Source organism: Bombus bifarius, unplaced genomic scaffold (assembly GCF_011952205.1).
Source record: "Bombus bifarius isolate JDL3187 unplaced genomic scaffold, Bbif_JDL3187 scf7180000008062, whole genome shotgun sequence".
Classification (NCBI taxonomy): domain Eukaryota; kingdom Metazoa; phylum Arthropoda; class Insecta; order Hymenoptera; family Apidae; genus Bombus; species Bombus bifarius.
This window is the reverse complement of record NW_022884426.1, coordinates 835,406-853,438: the sequence shown is the minus strand read 5'-3', so window position 1 is coordinate 853,438 and position 18,033 is coordinate 835,406. Positions and strand designations below refer to the sequence as shown.

The 18,033-nt window shown below is 45.2% G+C and overlaps 1 protein-coding gene across 1 annotated transcript in view; it reads left to right on the top strand.

The window, feature by feature from the left end:
• Nucleotides 1-2,195: 2,195 nt before the first annotated feature.
• LOC117208339 (twitchin) overlaps nucleotides 2,196-18,033 on the top strand; it is a 77,346-nt gene continuing 61,508 nt past the window's right edge. Inside the window, exons 1-14 of the mRNA XM_033449477.1 lie at nucleotides 2,196-2,625; nucleotides 7,168-7,702; nucleotides 7,991-8,012; nucleotides 10,230-10,392; nucleotides 10,574-10,715; nucleotides 12,736-12,871; nucleotides 13,494-13,697; nucleotides 14,251-14,552; nucleotides 15,455-15,672; nucleotides 15,943-16,348; nucleotides 17,000-17,172; nucleotides 17,238-17,408; nucleotides 17,547-17,626; nucleotides 17,710-17,875. Coding sequence (XP_033305368.1) covers nucleotides 7,390-7,702; nucleotides 7,991-8,012; nucleotides 10,230-10,392; nucleotides 10,574-10,715; nucleotides 12,736-12,871; nucleotides 13,494-13,697; nucleotides 14,251-14,552; nucleotides 15,455-15,672; nucleotides 15,943-16,348; nucleotides 17,000-17,172; nucleotides 17,238-17,408; nucleotides 17,547-17,626; nucleotides 17,710-17,875 — 2,496 coding nt within the window. The 5' untranslated portion in view covers nucleotides 2,196-2,625; nucleotides 7,168-7,389. The remainder of the gene's footprint in view (nucleotides 2,626-7,167; nucleotides 7,703-7,990; nucleotides 8,013-10,229; nucleotides 10,393-10,573; nucleotides 10,716-12,735; nucleotides 12,872-13,493; nucleotides 13,698-14,250; nucleotides 14,553-15,454; nucleotides 15,673-15,942; nucleotides 16,349-16,999; nucleotides 17,173-17,237; nucleotides 17,409-17,546; nucleotides 17,627-17,709; nucleotides 17,876-18,033) is intronic.

Below are 18,033 nucleotides of genomic sequence, written 5' to 3'. Positions count from 1 at the left end.
TCTCGTGACATAATGTATCGCAGAGTATTTACGAGTACACGCATTTAACAGACATTTTATTTGTTTAATTTGCATAGTACGCACGGTCGTAATCGATTTACGGCTGCGAACGAAGGAAAACGTTGGCTAATCGTAACGGTTGGGCTGTCATAATCTCGAGGTAGATCGACCAGTTCTCGAACAAGTTGGTGGATATCCGCGACGTGAAACGATGGAAGCGCGAGTGTTCAGGTCGTTAGGTATAGATTCTAATACGCAAAGATAGATTGGGCGGTGAGGGGTGATCGTGTATATTTAGAAAAGTGCTTGGCTTGCCAGAACCGAGAGAGACTCGTATCTCGACACCGCGTGCGAGATTTCTCCTTCGAGCTCTTCCTCTTTATCTCTCTTGCGATATCTTGTTTGTTAACCACACGCGAGAACGTATTGTAACGTTTCTCCGTGCGAATAAAAAATCTTTCGTTTCCATTACGCGCGTTCTCATTTCCACTATCTCGCCAGCTCTTCGTCGATCCTCTGTCGACCATCGGGTCGTTTCACTCTGCCAGTGGCAAAGTCTCGTTTCTAGGGAAACGTCGTTCCCTTCGAGGATCCACGAGTTTCCTCGCGTACCTTTCGATGGAAACTTTTCTCTATGTTAACGTTAATTAGCTTTCCATCGAGAATGGTTAATACGCGAAAGGTAAAAATCGACGTAAGAGAAAAAAGTATATGGCGAGCGTTAGCAGAAGTGGCTGGCGAGGTAGCTCGGCGAGAAGAGAGCGCGTGGAAATATAAACTGTATTAGTCAGACGAGAATCGGAGGAAATTCGAGCAGATATCGTGTATCGATCGCTGTGTACTCGATCGAAATTTTGAAAGCTGGCCAAAAATGTCTCATAGAAGTTGGAATACACCGCGGAGTAAAGCGCGCTCGCGGATTTACCGGCTTGTGAATCAAACGCTGTTATCCGTGAAATTATATCGACGATGAGGACGTTCGCGAAATAAAAAATAAAAGAAAAGGTCGATTAGTGGTCGAAAGTACGGATGCGGCCGGAAAACTTATTTTCGTCGAGGACTGTGGCCAAGACCCACTTCTCCTTCTTCGTACGATGTTCTATTTCCTACCAACGCTGATATCTTTCCACCTTTGTCCGGGAATACGATTTTATGGTCAAAGTTTTTCAGCATCGATCAGCGGTATCGGGCATCGCGCCTTCGATATCTATCGACTTTGAATCGTTGAAACGTAGATGCTTAATTTGGTGCTGTCTATAAACGAACGTACTGTTAAATATGCTCTTCTTGATTCATCGGTCCCGATGAGATACATTCTTTGATTATATTTAAGGGTAAGAATAATCGTTAAACCGCTACACGTAGTCTAATTTCGACTCGAGGACGTCGACGTAAAATTCTTGCACGCTGATTTCTCCGACGTTCCGTCATCCGGCTAATTTGGTTGCAGCAGCAATTAACCTGCTATAAGGTCATTTATCTTCTTTTTTTATCCCACTCGTATCCTCCGTATACGCGTGCCGCGTTTTTCCGCGGTGAAACAAAGAAACCTGAGAAGGAAGAGTCGAGCCTCGTTCGGACCATTTCCCTTTCCAACCGAAGCTGCTTTAAACCGTTGAACCGCCAATCTTTCGAGCTTCCAGTATTCGTAAAATCGCGTTCGTTCGTAGATTCGTGGATTGGTTCGCATTCGAACAATCCTCGTCGACCGATTCGAAACTTAACGTTGGTTCGTTCGAGCGATCGCAAGAAGAGCAAACGGTCGTAAAACGCGAAGGTAAAACGAAGAGCGCGTCCGCTGTTATTTTCGCACGGTAGTGTCAACTTCATTGGTTGCGAATACCTCGATCCCCCACTAATTACAAGGTTTCAAGTTCAATAGCAGGGTAAGTGCCAAGAAAAAAGGGTGGATGGTGAAAAGCATGGATATGGTAGAGGGACGGCTGGATGTTGGTAGAGGTAACTGGGCGGAGGTTGGCGAAAGGGGTGTGTACCTTGTGGGTGATGCGGATCCTGCGTGTCAGGTAGTCGGCGATCGCGCAGGACTCGGCTGGCCTCAGTGTCAGGAGCGAGCCTCGAAATTCGACGGCGTAGGCGTTCTTAGGGTGGGGAGATCGGGCAGGAACGGTTATCGTGGAAGTTGCGCCGACGCAGAGACGCTGGACCCGACGTCGAGGTGTCACGGCGATATTTCGTGTGGTTAGTTGGCGCGCGGGGCCCCGGTGACTGGGACGGCCAAGACAGACGCTCCGTATCAAAGAAGAGACAAGAGACAGGGCCAAACGAACAGGATACGTTATAAACGGAGCGACGACCACACAGTGACGACGACCACGACAAAGACGATCGAATATCAAAGAAATTTCTCTCTTTTTTTCCCCACTCGTTTCTTTCTCTCTCTCTCTCTCTCTCTCTTTTTTTTCTACGTTCGTACGCGTAATTTCACTTCGACTTTCGAGAATCAAAGTGCGCGATCGACGAGCCGCGAGCTCGACCCACTCGAGCCACAGATCCACGTTAAATCCCCCCAAGGTGCCTGCAATCGAGGATTTCTAACGCCGGCACGGCCATCGACGGACCGTATTTACTCGTCTAACTATTTGGATATTTCACCGCTCGCTTCAAGTAAGTTTTCCCGTTTCACAGACTGGATCCTTGATCGTGAGAGGGTATACGAGCGAGCATACGAATGTGCGAAAATGGACGAAGTACACAGTGCGCCCTTTCCTCCTTCGCCATCGCGTTAAACATCCCCTTTTCGTTCTTCATTTATCGTCTTCCCTAATTTCCTTCCAACGTATAGCCTGTTCCACCTTCGTCTATGGTGAATCGTGGGTGCTTTTGGTGCTTCAGTGCTTCAAAGTGTTACGTTTCGTTGGCGACCGCACCACCAAGTGCTGTACTCGTTCGTATTCCCTTGGAGATCGTTGGATCAGGACGCCGGTGCGTAAGCTATTCTTTCAGCTGGACGTTTCTTCGATTCTTGTGCGCGTTACGTGCAATCTTGCTCGATTGTTGCAACCGTAACCGAGATTCGAAGATTTCCGTGGAAATCCGAGAAACGTAATGCGCGAGTGGTATCGATTATACGACGATCTTAAACGGCGATAGATTCGAACGGCGGAAAATTCCGCTCGCGAGAGATACAATCTTGGAATCGATGACGATCGGTACGACGACCTTGACACGCGTGTCGCTCCGAGAAGAAGAGGACGAGGCGCCGTGGGCCCAGAAACGGACCGTTGCGAATAACGATGCATCGAAAGAGATTTCGATGGTTCGTGGTCGAAACGGTGGTCTAGCGGCTTGGTGACTAATTGCCACGAGTCTGTTCGCGTCCGACCACCGAAAACTATTCGTAGACTACTATCTAGGTATCTAGGCTCGAAGTCTACTTATTTTTAGAAGGGCGTAACGCGAGCAGGAACGGTTCGTCGTCTCGTTCGACGTTCCAACCATCTATCCAACTATATTTTTCTCACTTTGTCGGCTTTTCCTCTCTCGCACCTTCTCCAAATTCGTTTAATCGTCGTTCGCAATCTATCCGCCACTTTGGCTTTCTCTCGTCTCTTTCCTTCCTCTTTCAAAATCTTCTCTTTTTTATCTCGGTGGAAGAACGTTAGTACCATCGACGATAATAGCGAAAACCAATAGACGAATGATAAAAAGAAACAAGTAGAATATTTGCACACACGCGAATATAAACATACAAGTAATATAATATGTATGTATGTATATGCGCGAATATAAACACACAAAGTACGCGATCGATGAGAAAATCTGGTAAAGTAACCGAAGAATGTGAAGAAGAGATCGGTTTAAAAGTATGTTGGAAATACGAATGGGGACGTTTGTCGATTTGTCAAAAATTCATGGTCGATCGCGTATGCTCGACGCGCTTCATAATTCCACGATATTTATAAACTTCATGGTCAGCCAACCTGAAAATTACACCTGTTGATGGTCAGGCCTGGTTGAAATTAGCACGGATGACTAATTCATTGTTTTGGTCTTCGCTGGTCATAGTCGAATATCGATATATCGTTTACTCTTTCGGTCTCGTCGTATCTTTCACGGGCAACTTAAAAATTATACCGTAGCGCCTTCCGACATGCTCGTTCCATAAGATTAGCGCTATAAATACTCTCTGTATCCTCCTAAATCTTCGTGCCTCGTGTTTCTACGTACGCGAGAGCGAGAAAAGAATTTCGCGACCAGCAACATTTCCACGATGTACGATTTCTCTTGCTATAGATTTGACTCAGTCCACGGAAATAGACGTTGCGACAAGAGCGATGCAGGGAAAATAGTAGCGTAGACGGAAGAAGAGAGCGACGAAACGCATGCCTCGACCAATAATTTTAACTTCTAGGTCGAATTTAGTGCACTTGCCGAGCTTACCGTGGTATTAGCCCCACGATGATCTAATACTCTTTCCGTGCTTGTAATTCGAAACGTGAATCATTTCCTCGTGATGAATTTTCCTACTCCCTCGCTTTCCGATCCTCTTCATTTTAGATATCGATCGGAATCTAATAATATTTTAAGCATAGTTTCGCGGCTACTTTCAAAAGCGAACTGAGACTACGATAGAGTTTTTTTTTTTAAGGATATACCGTGTCAGATATTTCTACGAATATAAATTTAACGCTTTTTTCCCACTTGTACGACACCTTGCCTCGGGTATTTGGAAACGCAAACGAAAATTACGTGAAAGAAGTATTTTTTTCTCTGGAATAACGCGGCGAATGGAGATATTTTTCTGTGGCGCGTAGCACCGTTAACACCGCAGACATTAGAAAGAAAAATTACATCGGCTAATTTTTCCTCTCGGCTAACGCCGCGACATCGTTCGATATTTCTGTCTCGCCATTGCTAAACGATGTTTCATTCATTCCATGCTTTTTATAACCGGCTCTACATTGTGCCACTTGTTATTAGGCCAGTCTGTCATCGAATATATTACATCGCGAGGAGACAATAAAATTATGCCAAGTCTCAGCGAACGAAACTATTGAGACATCGCGTTACTCGCTAAACACCTGTTCGTCCATCGATCGTCGCGCTCCTCCGCAACCAAAATCTCGCAGCTTGTCTCGTAAAAGAGTTTGCCCAACATCTTTACGCGTCGATCGAACGCGATTGTCTCGAAAATAACGTCGAATACCGATCAAGGTTCGTTCGTTCTCTTCCATTCATAAAAATCCGTGTACCTATTTTTGAAACGGCCAACCACGACCTTCGATCTAAGCGACTGCCAAACGTCCTGTCGAATCGACGCGCGATCGTTAACTTGGTTGATCGATTATCACGAACCGTTCGGTCGAAAAATACGGACAGTTTTCTATGCACAGACTCGTGGAATATTCGAAACGAGCAGTTTCGTCCGAGTTGCTGAGAAAACCTTAGAAATCGCTGTACGCACGACGTCCGTGTTCGAACGTCCCTTTCGATCTTCGGTCATTCCCTTCTTCACTTGGCACGCGTAGAACTCTCCTGTCAAAAGTGTATCTCGAACAAAGAGCAAGGAACTTGCCGTTTGGAAAGGTCGGGCTCGGATCTCAATTTCGTAGAAGGAAAATCGGGGCCGTTAACCCAGATCGTCTTTCTTTATCAATCGAACGCTGGGCAAATCTTTTTCAACCGCTTGCTTTCTTTTTATTTTTCCTCCCTGTTTTTATCTCTCCTTTCCTTTTCCCTTCTTTCTCGAGTACCGCGTGCAAACAGAACGTTACAGGTAGAGATACCTGCTCGTATCTTCCACTCTTTCGATTCAATTTGATTTTAATCCAAGATGATCTTGAAGAAACTAACGTGCCAAGTTACGTTTCATCGAATTAAACGGCCAAACGGTAGTACGGTGTTAGCGAAGATGAAAACGAAGCGGAGGAAAGGAGCAGAATGAGAACGAGCGTTACGAAGCCGAGCAATCTCAGGAATGTCTCGAGGCTCGTTGCCAAGTCTTACCGTGACGTTGTAACATTTGGTGCATTCGTTCCGATTTGCATTTCTTTCCTCGGATTTTTACGCTACTTGTCGCGTCCCATCTCTTCTACTTACAACGGTGTTAAGAAACAAAGTATTGACGCGTATCTTTGTCCTGGAAACGAAGCCTTCTCCGCGTACCAAACCTCACGAGGTTTCGTCTATTCGCACCTAATTAACGAGAAGCTACGATAAATACAACGACGTGCCAATACTTGTCGCAGCCACCGTAAACGCTTCGTATCGTGACGAAATTACTTTGTACTTTGGAGTTATATTCGCTACGTCGGAACGTTACATCCGCGTCGATTAAATACGAAGTAAATTCTTTTTTCGCTATCGTCGTCGTGGAGGAAATTTTCTATGGCACGAGATGGAGATTTTTCGGAAGGCGTTTAGATAAGATTTTTTGATTCGCCAGACGCGTCGTAAATCAAACGCGTGCATTTTCGCTATTAGATGCCAAACATAATAACCGATTACCGAGATAACTGGTTCGCCTATTTTCGAGCCAAGAGTCGCATTAATAATAGAGGTGTTGCGTCATTGTTCGGCCTTGGACGTGTTGGAAAATCCTGAAAACCCGCGTTTGGAGTCGCGGATTCCACGAAAATACCGATTGCTTCGAACGTTGTTTCCCATTGGTGTCCGGTTTTATCGTTCGCCGGAATTCCACCGCCGGCACTTATGCTACGCTTTGAATATTTCCGAAGGCCTGAAAATCTGCAAAGTAGGGCACGAAAATGTCCGAGAATGTACAAGTTGGAAGAAACGCGTAAATTCCAAACGGAAGTCACAAACGACGGACGATATCGGCGGTGGTACGACATTTTTCGAATTACATAAAATCTATTTTGAATTCCTCAGTAGCGATATATCTTTTCTTGAATTTGGATGTAACGCGCGAAATATAATAATTTGGCTCGCATTACCCGTGACTGTGAGATCAAAAGCTGTTCTTGTATCTCGAGCCGTCCAAGTTAATCTATCGCTCGACTTAATGGTCGCTCTAATCTTTGCTCTACGAAACGTCTATTTAGCAACGACTATCGACCCTTTCAACACCGAATTTCCTTATTTCGTTAAGCAACAGTTTTTCCAATCAAAGCGTCTTTCCACGATGCCCGATACGAAAATCATTTATCGCTAAATTCTGATCGAGACGATCTTTCGGATCGACAGATTTGACGAGGATCGTCATCAGCGAGGGAAGGAGGCTAACGGTTGGATGGTGCCGCGGGTCGGCGCCGTTTAAACCGACTCGAAGCGGATAGACGAGATTTGTCGGCAAGCAACGAAAAGAAGCAAAGAACCGAGCGAGTCCTCGATTTCTAAGGCGAGAGGGTGGCGCGCCACCCGAGAAATTCGCGGTAAAGGGAGGAGGGGCGAAGGCGACCCAACACCATGGGGGTCGCCGACGATTTCGCGCCGAGCTTCACCCAGAAGCCGCAACTAAGGCAGGAGGACGATGGGAACCGGCTGATCTTCGAGTGTCAACTGATCAGCGCGCCTAAACCCGAGATATCGTGGTATCGAGGCGAGACAGAACTCAGCGCAGATGCGAGGACCAATTTCAGGATGCAGAGCATCGGGACGAACAAGTTCCTGGTCGTTCTGGAGCTCGACGACGTTATCGAGACCGACGCTGGCCTGTACAAGGTCAAGGCCAAGAACAAGATGGGCGAGGTCGCGGCTTCGATCAACCTGAATTTCAGCCGTGAGTACCTGCCTCTCGTTGCTACTTTTTTTTTTTTTTCTTTTCCTCCCTATCGTAAATTGCGTCACGTTGCGCAACGCGTTACACGCTACTTCGACGTTCGCTACTCGAAAGATTGTTCTTTTAATAGATACGTTCTTGACCCCTTCGTTTTCGGTCTCGGACTGTCCGTGTCCTTATAACCGAAATACCGTTCTCCTTTTATTACGTTTCACGTGTACCTAACGCTTCCTCTCTTCGTTTCCATACAATTCGAAAGATTCGAAATAAAGTTTCGTTATTTTCCAGCTGTCGACGAGCCTAGAGAGAAGTAAGTTCGACGATCGATTGCGTTTCGAAATGATGAACGTTTGTCGCTTCTCCAGGCTCTGTCTTTTATTTTTTTCTCTTCCTTTTTCATTTTTATTTCGCTGTTCTAACGCTTCTTGTGTTTCTCTTTCCTATGCGTTTCACGTACCATACGCTTCGCTTACCTCGCTTTCTGTTTCTTTTTTATGGTTTTAGCGGCGGAAGATCTCAGCAGAGAGGGGTGAGTGATCTGCTTGCTTTCAACGAGTACCAGCGAATGCTTGCGAGTGATTATAACCTACATTTAAGATTATAACCCACCGTTTGTCGGAATCGTGGCTTGTATCAGATAAAAGCAACTAACCAAAGACGGGATAAAAGATATCGGGCAAGATAGGAAGCAACCGCAACCAAACGAGCGGTTTCGTCGACAATGTTTAGGTGCACATCAAATGCGGCTAACTAATAATAATCGTCGCGGAATGCTCGCTATTTCTGGACGCGTTCACGTGCGCTCACGCGCTCGTCCGATAAGAGAAACCGACAGCTACGGCTGTTCTAGCTGGCTGATCGCTCAGTTTTCTTCTTCTGCCCACGCATACGAGTCTGACTGGTCGACGTGGAAATAGAATCGAGAACCTCTCCTCTATTTTCATTCTCGGTCTTTTAACCGACGACATTTGTTCGCGGACCGTCTGTCTATCTTCGATGCGTTGCCTGAACATCTTTTTTTTTTTTTTTATTAAAAAGTATCTATGTACGCGCTCGTGGCAGCTTCGAAATATTTACGACCCTTGCCACGTCGAATTGTTTCAACCGATGCTTCCTCGCCGATACGATGATTCGGTTCCGAGAGATCGACAAGTAGTCGAAGTCGAGGAACGAGGAGGCGGTCGATCGAAACGTGTCTTTCCACGTTCTACGCTCCGTTTGTACGACGATCGTTTGTACGTTTGTACGCGTCGATATTTATCCGTAAGCGTGTTGAACGAGTGCACACGCAGTGACGCGTTGCATCTCAGTGACATCGCTCGGGCAAATATTTTTGCACGATTATTTTTCGCTCGGCGAACGTTCTAAGGCAGGTAGAAATTGGGTCGAAAGTTGCTTCTTCGGGAACGTGACGAGGCGCTTGGCGAGATGTTATATTTTCGGATCCGTTCAACAGACGTGATTCCCGTGAATTTCTAAAAGTAACGCGAGCCTTTGACGCCCGTACCTTTCTAAATCCTTCTCCGATTCGAAAATCTACGTTTTCCCGAGTCGTCCCGCCGCGAAATTTTTCCCTCCGATTTGGAACGAGAACGAATCACGATCCGCGAGGCGAATCAGCTAATTGACCGTAGCGTGGAAGCCGCAGGAAACAGCTGCAGCCTACTTCTTTGCTAAAGTTAGTTTCGACGTTCCTCCCTTCTGCTACCGTTCTTTCCTATCGCGCCATCTTATTGGTTTTACACTTTGGAACGATCGCTTCGCTTCGTTATTCTTTTTATTTTCGTCAAATGCCGCGGCAGTAACGGCAAATTGATTCGAGCTCCGCTCCACCACGTCATAGTAGCGAACTACCGAGCATGCTTATTATACTTTGGCCGTTTTACGCGCTAGAACGAGCACGAGAGCGCGCGATAGGACGCAAACGACGCGATATTTCAGCAGGAAATTCCGATTCGAATGCAGCTTGAATGAAAGGGGTTCGTTGATCTCGCGTTTTACACCGAGCTTCTGGTAGACGAAGCGTCTCTCGAACGAGCCATTACGGGGCTCTGTTCCTGCTGGCTAACAACGGCGCCATAGTACGATACCTCCGACTCGTACAAGCAACGTCTAAACAAAACAAAAGATATCGCTGTGGCATCGGTGCTGCCAGATCGCGTTGCACTTTATGGCAAATTTAACGAACGTGTACGACTTCTCTGTTTCGCGAACGTTTCGAGAAGCAAGCTCGTATCTCGTGGCTAATCTTCTTACGTATAACATACAACGCGTTGATGCAACATCAGCGATTAGTATTTTTGCTCGTGAAAGTATCGTGTTGCATAGGTAGGAGAATTTTGGCTCGTCCGACCAAATACCGACCTGTTCTACCGATAATCAGGCGGCGCTTACTAACACCGCAAGACGTTTATTCACCTAACAAAGATGATAAGAGTGGAAATTACACTTGCGTTTGCAGTCTGATATTTCACGAAACGAAAGTAACACTTTTACGTCCACTTTAAATTTTCATCCGCTCTTGTAGACAAATCGATGGAATCGCGCCAACTTTTGCGAAGAAGCCTGCTATCAGACAAGAAGACGACGGTAAACGATTACTTTTCGAATGTCGCATCACGGCTGATCCCACGCCAAAAGTAACGTGGTTTCACGATGGAAGTTTGGTTAAAGATTCGCCGAGGCACAAGGTTAGTCGTCGGCTCCTTTCATACATCGCTAGCTTTGCTACAACATCGACGTATGAGAAATTATTAGTTTCGCTCGACCAGCGTTACGCTCTGACGATCGTTAACGATCGCTTGGCTCTAACAATGTGTTTCTAACAGCAAGTACGTCAATATTTTATCAAACACCGTCGAAACGTTTCAGCTAACCGTCGATAAAGATGGCCACTCGTACTTCGCGACCCTGGAAATCAAAAACGTGACCGTCGAGGATGCTGGTAAATATAAGGTCACGGCGAAGAACGAGCTCGGCGAATCCAACGCCACTATTTCCCTAAACTTCGATAGTAAGTATAATATAAGATCAGCTCACTTTATCGCTGTCCACGTGCTCGAACACTCGATGGCACCGGTTTACATTTCTTCGTACTCCTGTTCGATTCGTAGTGACATCAGCTCGACGTCGCGTTCTCGTCATCGAAAGAAATACAAAGAAATTCGTTTTACATTTTTTCGTAGTTGGCGTTTCTCCTCGTAGTTGTACGGTACACGCGGTATCGTTACTTCGATCTGCCTTTTGTTTCTTTCGTCGAATCGACGATCCGTGGAAATTCCAACGTTACGTCCGTCGCTTAAGAAGAAATGTAAATCGGTTTACCGTCATCCACCTTTTCACTTTTCTCTGTCTCTACTAATTCGGGGTGTATATCGGTGATCCTCTATCTTGTTTCTACGTTTCACACGTTCTCTGAATTTCTGTCCTGTACATTTCCCCCTCTCTTCGACCTTGTCTCTGTTTTATTCTTTATTTTTTCTTCTCACCCACCTTACACTTTTTTTTTTCTTCTCATATTCTGTCTCCATCCGTACGTGTGGTATTTATTTTTTAATGATTTATCTCGGTCGAGCAATGAGCACGTATCGATTGTTAGCTCGACGGAGCGACGATATACAGCCCAATTTAATCTAAAAGAAGACTAAAAGCAAAAGGATTATCGGGAGTTCCGCATAGATCGACAGCATAGATCGCAAATTGAATTCTAATTAATCCGTAACGATAAAGCTGCTTGAATCACGTATTAATTTCGATTAGCATTCCACGCATCCGATAGATAAGAAAACTAGTGCAATCCTTGTATTTCAACGTTGTCTACGACCATCGAAACGACCGGAGACATCATCGATTCGGTTCAAATGTTCGAGGCAAAATTGAAAGAAGAAAGAGTACGCGTAGCTAGTCTCTGCACGGTTGAACGATAAAATCGGTGCATGGGATGCGGATCGCCTCGTGCTGACGCTTCGTTAGGTTGCTACAGTCACATTTACATACAGAAGACATTTGTCTTCTCATCGGCACGAACATCGTTTGCCGTGTGAATTTCTCACGTGTAATATTCGTTGCGCGATAGAAACAGTAGCATTCGATGTTAGACTTATGTATAACGTACATATACTCATGCGTACGCTCAGATGTGTTTTAAGAGATTATCGACTAATTTGACATTACTAAAAGGGACTTGAATCGTAACCGTACAAACCGTAGATATATACTTTGATTTCACGTTTCACGAACCTTTACGCTGCGATATTCGATCATCGGACGAACGCTGTCGCGTTTACGCGTTCATCGAGCGATCGGACTTTGATCCATTCGCGGTTGTAATTTATTTCGTCGATGTAAAAGATAGAAGAAAATGGAAGATCGAGGGATCGTGCTTTTCCATGTTTTTCTCTTCCAAGATCGACACCGCTCGAGAACATCGCAGTCGAGGGAACGAATTACGCAACGTAAGGGTCGACTCGCTTAGCCAATTATCGCACTTACCAAAGAGTTTATGGAGTGGTAAACGTACATGAGCTTTTCTATGTAGTAACAAGAGAATGTAAATAACCGAGAGAGCGTAATTACATTGGCAAGGAAACGCTAGACCGCGTTCAGTCACACTTTCCTACGACGTTGAGACGAACGTCGTTCCATCGTACAGACAGGACAGGACAGGACAAAAAAAAGAGAGAAACAGTGGCAGGAGAAAGGGTAAAGTAACGCGTGTTTCACGAACAAATGAACACGACTACGATGAAAAGCAACCTAAGTTAGGAGATGTCGGTTTGCTAGGCGAATCAGTCTGTTTCCAACGAAAGCGATAAGTAGAGAAGATGTAGCGCAACTTCGAATCGATACGTAGCTCTGACCTTGAATCGAAGAGCTTAAACCTTCCGCAACCAGATCAAGCAGTACGGGTTGAATATCGAACCGTGCGCCTGGTTGCCTGGTCGCTGAACCAGATAAGGGTGCGAAGGGATTAAGCGACAGCAATGATATTGTAAAGGGATCTCTCGACACGTAGATCGTTTGTATGAACATAGGCGACGAGGCGCCCGTACCTGACGACGGTATTAAACCGACCTTCACCGAACGACCGGTGATAAGGCAATCCGACGACGGTAACACCATCACCTTCGAATGTCGATTAGTCGGCGACCCGAAACCGAGTGTCAAGTGGTAAGATTGCGTGCACGTCTACAGCGCGGAAGTACGTCGGGACCATGGCAACAATCGTATCTTACAAATATCGGCCACTTTTTTTTTTAACATCCGGTATAGTATGTGGCACGCTTCACGAATTTCAACGATTCGACAGGTACGTCGTCAAGATCGACGTCTCAGGTCACACTTCACCGATACGCGATACTGTCTCTTTCTCAACGATAGAACCGAGTTGAGTATTTCAGCATTCGTCGTTAATGAAAATCGTTGAACTACTTGCACAAGTATGCAGTAAGTGGAATATAAAAGTTGTATCGTGTAACGTAGCTGCCTGATGACTGTTGAAATATTTTCACGAGCTGTGCGTATCGATGAAATTGCTCGGGACGTTGATCGTGATAACGTGCGCGAAAGTCGTTAAATTCGGTGAAGTACAGCCAGTAAATCTGTGAATAATTATCGAGACACTAGCTCGTAGTCCTGTCACAGCATGCCGCTCCCCTTACCCTTCTCTCTTTGTCTCTCATTTTTCGAGACCGATAGTCGAACGTCATTAGCGACCGAACTTTCGTACTTCCAATCGCGTCACCCTTCGAACGCACTGAGCATACATGATGGTTTGATGGGCACGAATTAGGTATCACGGTAGCGAAGAGGTGAAAGAAGGAGGAAGATACAGCATGTCGCTGGAACTCGATCAGAAGCTGTACCATCTCGCGAGGTTAAAGATCGACAACGTGGCGAAAGGCGACGCAGGCGAATACAGAGCCGTCGCGAAGAATAAGCACGGCCAGGGTGTGGCCACCATTAACTTAAACTTCGAGGGGGGTGACAAGCTAAAGTATGCATCGACCGTGTTTCGAGCCGGATGATCGTCGCGTCGCTAGATTTACGTACTCGTAGAATGCTACGAGATTTTCGTTTCTCTTGTTCTCGGGAGTAACACCGTTCCTTGCGACGAACGCGGTTCTTGCAATCGCAGTGGTTTACGACGCGTTGAACAGCGACACTTCGTTAAAAATAAAAGGCGCTTTTAATTTAAAAATAAAAAGAATCCAGTAAAGAAAAAGATAGCTTGGCAGTGGAGAAACTTTGTTATCGCGTGTAAAATCCGCTTACGTTTCGCGACTTACCGAGGGAAGTTGAAAATTTTCGATGGTTCCATTTCGATGGCCGGGCATTATGAGCAAGAAGAGCTACAAATTGTTTTTTTCTTCTTTTTCTAATAAAAATAATAGATTTTTAGATAGAGGGAAGCTTGTTTGAAAAATTTCCTAGCGACGCGACGACCCGTGAAACTCGAACAACGAACGCGCAAACTACATGTGTGGCGCAGATTCGATCTTCGCGTAACGGAGAATCGAGCCGAGTATCTGACGTGTGGATTTACACAGAATACCAGACGGTAAACCACCGCGTTTCCCAAAGAAGCCAACTATTCGACAAGAGGGAGACGTTTTGATTATGGAGTGTATCTTGGAAGCTCATCCGGTACCGGATATAACGTGGTACCAAGGCCAGAAAGCGATCGCCGACAGCAAACGCGTGAAGATGTCACGCAAGGCAACCGGAAAGGACGCGTATTTGCTCACGCTCGAGATATCGAATCCGACGAAGGCCGACGGCGGAAATTATCGATGCAACGCGTTTAACAACTTTGGCGAGAGTAACGCCAACATCTCGCTCAACTTCCAAGGCAAGTCCCTCTCGATGCAACAAACGCCGCGCGGTTCTCGTTGGCTCTTGCTCTTTTCACTTTTACTTTTCGAGAGAGTACAGTCAAAGTTCGGTAGCTCGAATTTTTCAACCCTTCCATCCAATTAATTTCACTTAAATTCGAATTATTTGAAATTAATACAAGTTATAATAAGCTACAGAAAGGTTTTATAGCAAGTTAACTCGGGCTAATTCCGATTCTTTCGCGTTTCTACGTACGGATTACAGAGGAAAGGAATGGAAAAAAATTGATATTCTTAAGACACTTTACGAGATAAACGGGTAAAGTGTTCAGGACTTCTGCACTGTTTCTGCAGACTCTACGAAGGCTCGAGTTACCCAAGTTCGACTGTACGTTACTCCGCGTTTTTGCGAAACGGTTCGACCGTTCTGAGTCGACAGCCAAACGAGACGTTCCCTCTGAAACTCGGACCTTCCACCTTTCCTAGCACGTTTTTCTTATAAAACAAAAGACCATCGGAAGAATACGTCTGTGCTATTCGCGTACAAGTACAGACACGATATGTTTCCTGGTTGTTTCCAAGGGAAGGTAAGTGCATGTTGTGCTATCGCTAACTAATCACAGAGTCCTTTTCTGGTCGCTTCATAACCCGCTTCGAATCCTGAGCCGAATCTCGCGCGAAAGCTCGAGAATTCGCAGGAACAACGTATAGTAGAAAAATTAACGTCATCCAAGTTTCGCTAACACTAAAATAAATCGAACTCTCCCTGACTAGCTGGATCGCGATTTTCGTTGAACGAAAAGTCGTTCGGTTCGACCAAAATCGTGATTCGGCTGAGCGAGTCGCTTCTGCCGTTTGAACGGTCGGAAGTGGACTCTTCTCGCGACCGTGCTTAACCCTGGATCTTTCCAAGATGCAGAAGAAGGACCTGGTTTCGCGCCGACGTTCGTCGAGAAACCGCGTATCATTCCGAACGAAACCGGTACCTTGATCACGATGAAGTGCAAATGCAAGGCGAATCCAAAACCGGAAGTCACATGGTTCCGTGGGACCAACGTCGTCAAGGAATCTTCCAAGATTTCGATCAAGACGAAAACCGTGGAGGAAGACGTTTACGAATTAATCATGGAGATCAAGGTAATATCATCGGAATTTTATATCGTTATGTTATCATAATCTTGCGTTAGTAATTGTTCGTTTCATAGCGTTACCGATTATTTGTAATATTTGAACTAACGATTTGTCGTACGAGCTTCCATACGAAACGCCAAGTACTTTTTATGCTAAATTCGGATACGTAACGAGCTTCCTTCTATCGCTGAAGATTTTTTGAGCAACGCGCGGTTTAATAATTAATAATTCACAGGCCGAGTAGAAACTGGCGATAAATCTAAATGTCTGTTGCAGGATCCTTCAGCACCGGACGGCGGTACTTACAGATGTCACGTGAAAAACGAATACGGCGAAAGCAACGCCAATTTGAACTTGAACATCGAAGCGGAACCAGAACCGGAAGGCGATGGTCCGACGTTTGTGGAGAAACCGCGTATTCAGTCGCAAAACCAGGGTAAACTTGTGATCATGGATTGCAAGGTAAAGGCAAATCCAAAGCCCGAGATTGTGTGGACTCACGCCGGCAAGGTGGTGAAGGAGTCTTCGAAGATCTCGATCAGCGTCGTTAAAGAGAAGGAGGATATCTATTATATCAAATTGACTTTGAACGATCCTGGCCCAGAAGACTCGGGCTTGTACAAGTGTAATATCAAGAACGATCTTGGCGAATTGAACGCCAATCTGACGCTCAACGTCGAGAGTGAGTTTTCATCTGTACCTTAGTTTCGTTATCTCCTAGTGTGGATCGATAATTTGCCATTTTTCACGCATCTATGGGAAATTTAAAGACGCAACGCGGAAAGTCTTCGCGACAAAGAAGCGATTATTTCTGAAACAGGAACTCGTACATTTTTTTCCATAATTCAATCTTTAACACTTTCGCTTCGAGTGCTGCATATAGGCGGCGATCACGCGACGACTCCTGAGCCCGGCACCCAATATATCCGGCATCCAAATGACGCATATACAAGTGCTATCTGTAGTCAATAATATATTTTTTCATATATAATAATATATTGACATATTGGATCAATCACTTCTTAAAGTTACTCATTGTTGAAACAACATCAAAACGTTTCACGCAATATATTTCAAACATCCAAATCGTATACTGTTTCATGCTAAAAAATCTGTTAAATCCATTGACAGTGAAACGGTATTTCATATACGGTTCTTAGAAGAATTATTGTTATTTAAGAGTTAGGAAAACGTACATACAGCATCCACGATGGACTGGACTGCCGAAGCGAAAGGGTTAATTATCGAATTGAAATCACAGGAATATCGTAGACGTTAAAACGCTTCTCGAGTACAAAGGGCTGATAGCGTGTTTCCATCCATGTGATTTTAGTTATACCCGTGATCAAGGAAAAGCCAAAGGTCATAAAGATCGTGAAGAAGAAGACGGTCATTGTAGAGTGCCACGTGCTTTCCAAGTTTACGCCAGATTGTACTTGGTTCAAAGAAACGAAGGCCGTGAAGGAAGACACGAGGCACAAAGTTCACATCGAGCAAGTGAAAGACGTACGTAATAAGCTCTCGCTTTAATAATAACAGAGACGCGAAGCTAATGAAATTTACACCCGCAGGGAGAATTCGCTGTCAAGTTAGAAATCGAGCAAGTATCGGTTTCTGACAAGGGTGTGTACAAGTTAGTGGCTCGCAACGAGAAGGGAGAGGCAACGTCGCAGGTTGTAGAAGTGACGGAGATTATGGAAGAAGGAGAGAAACCGAAGATTAAATCCGGCTTGAAGTCTGCGGTGAGTTTCACAATTGAAATTCTTCCATTTTTCACTGCTATGGAAAAAATTCGACGACTATGCCGCTTCTCTTCAGAGATAGCGCATTCTTTTCGTTAGAAAGGAATCGAAAAATCTGAGTAATTTGTTGTATTTTAGACGATCGAGGAGGGTAAATCGATCGAACTTGTCGCTAGCCTCTCGAAACAGGATCGCAAAGTCACCGTTACGTGGTACAGGTAAATACATTATTTTAAACGGTTACCTGTACGTGCTTTCTGCCTAGTCGTTTAAACTTATTGGACTATTTCCGCTTCTGCAGAGATTCCACGGTAGTCAAATCCTCCAAGGACATCATGATATCTTTCAATGGTACAGACATGAAACTGACAATCACGTCTGCCTCCACTTCGTACTCGGGAACATACAAAGTAGTTGTTAGTAACGAATTTGGTCAAGACGAATCGTCGGCGCGACTAGTCGTCAAGGTAAGAAACACGAAATTCGACATTGGTTGGACCTCTGAAAATTAATGATCAAAGATGGCTCGATATTGTTTCTTTCCCCTGTTACAAATTGTGCCCAATGTTTCAAGTTACGTGCAATGTCGCGAGTTTGTTGCACAATATTTGTTTAGATGTACAGA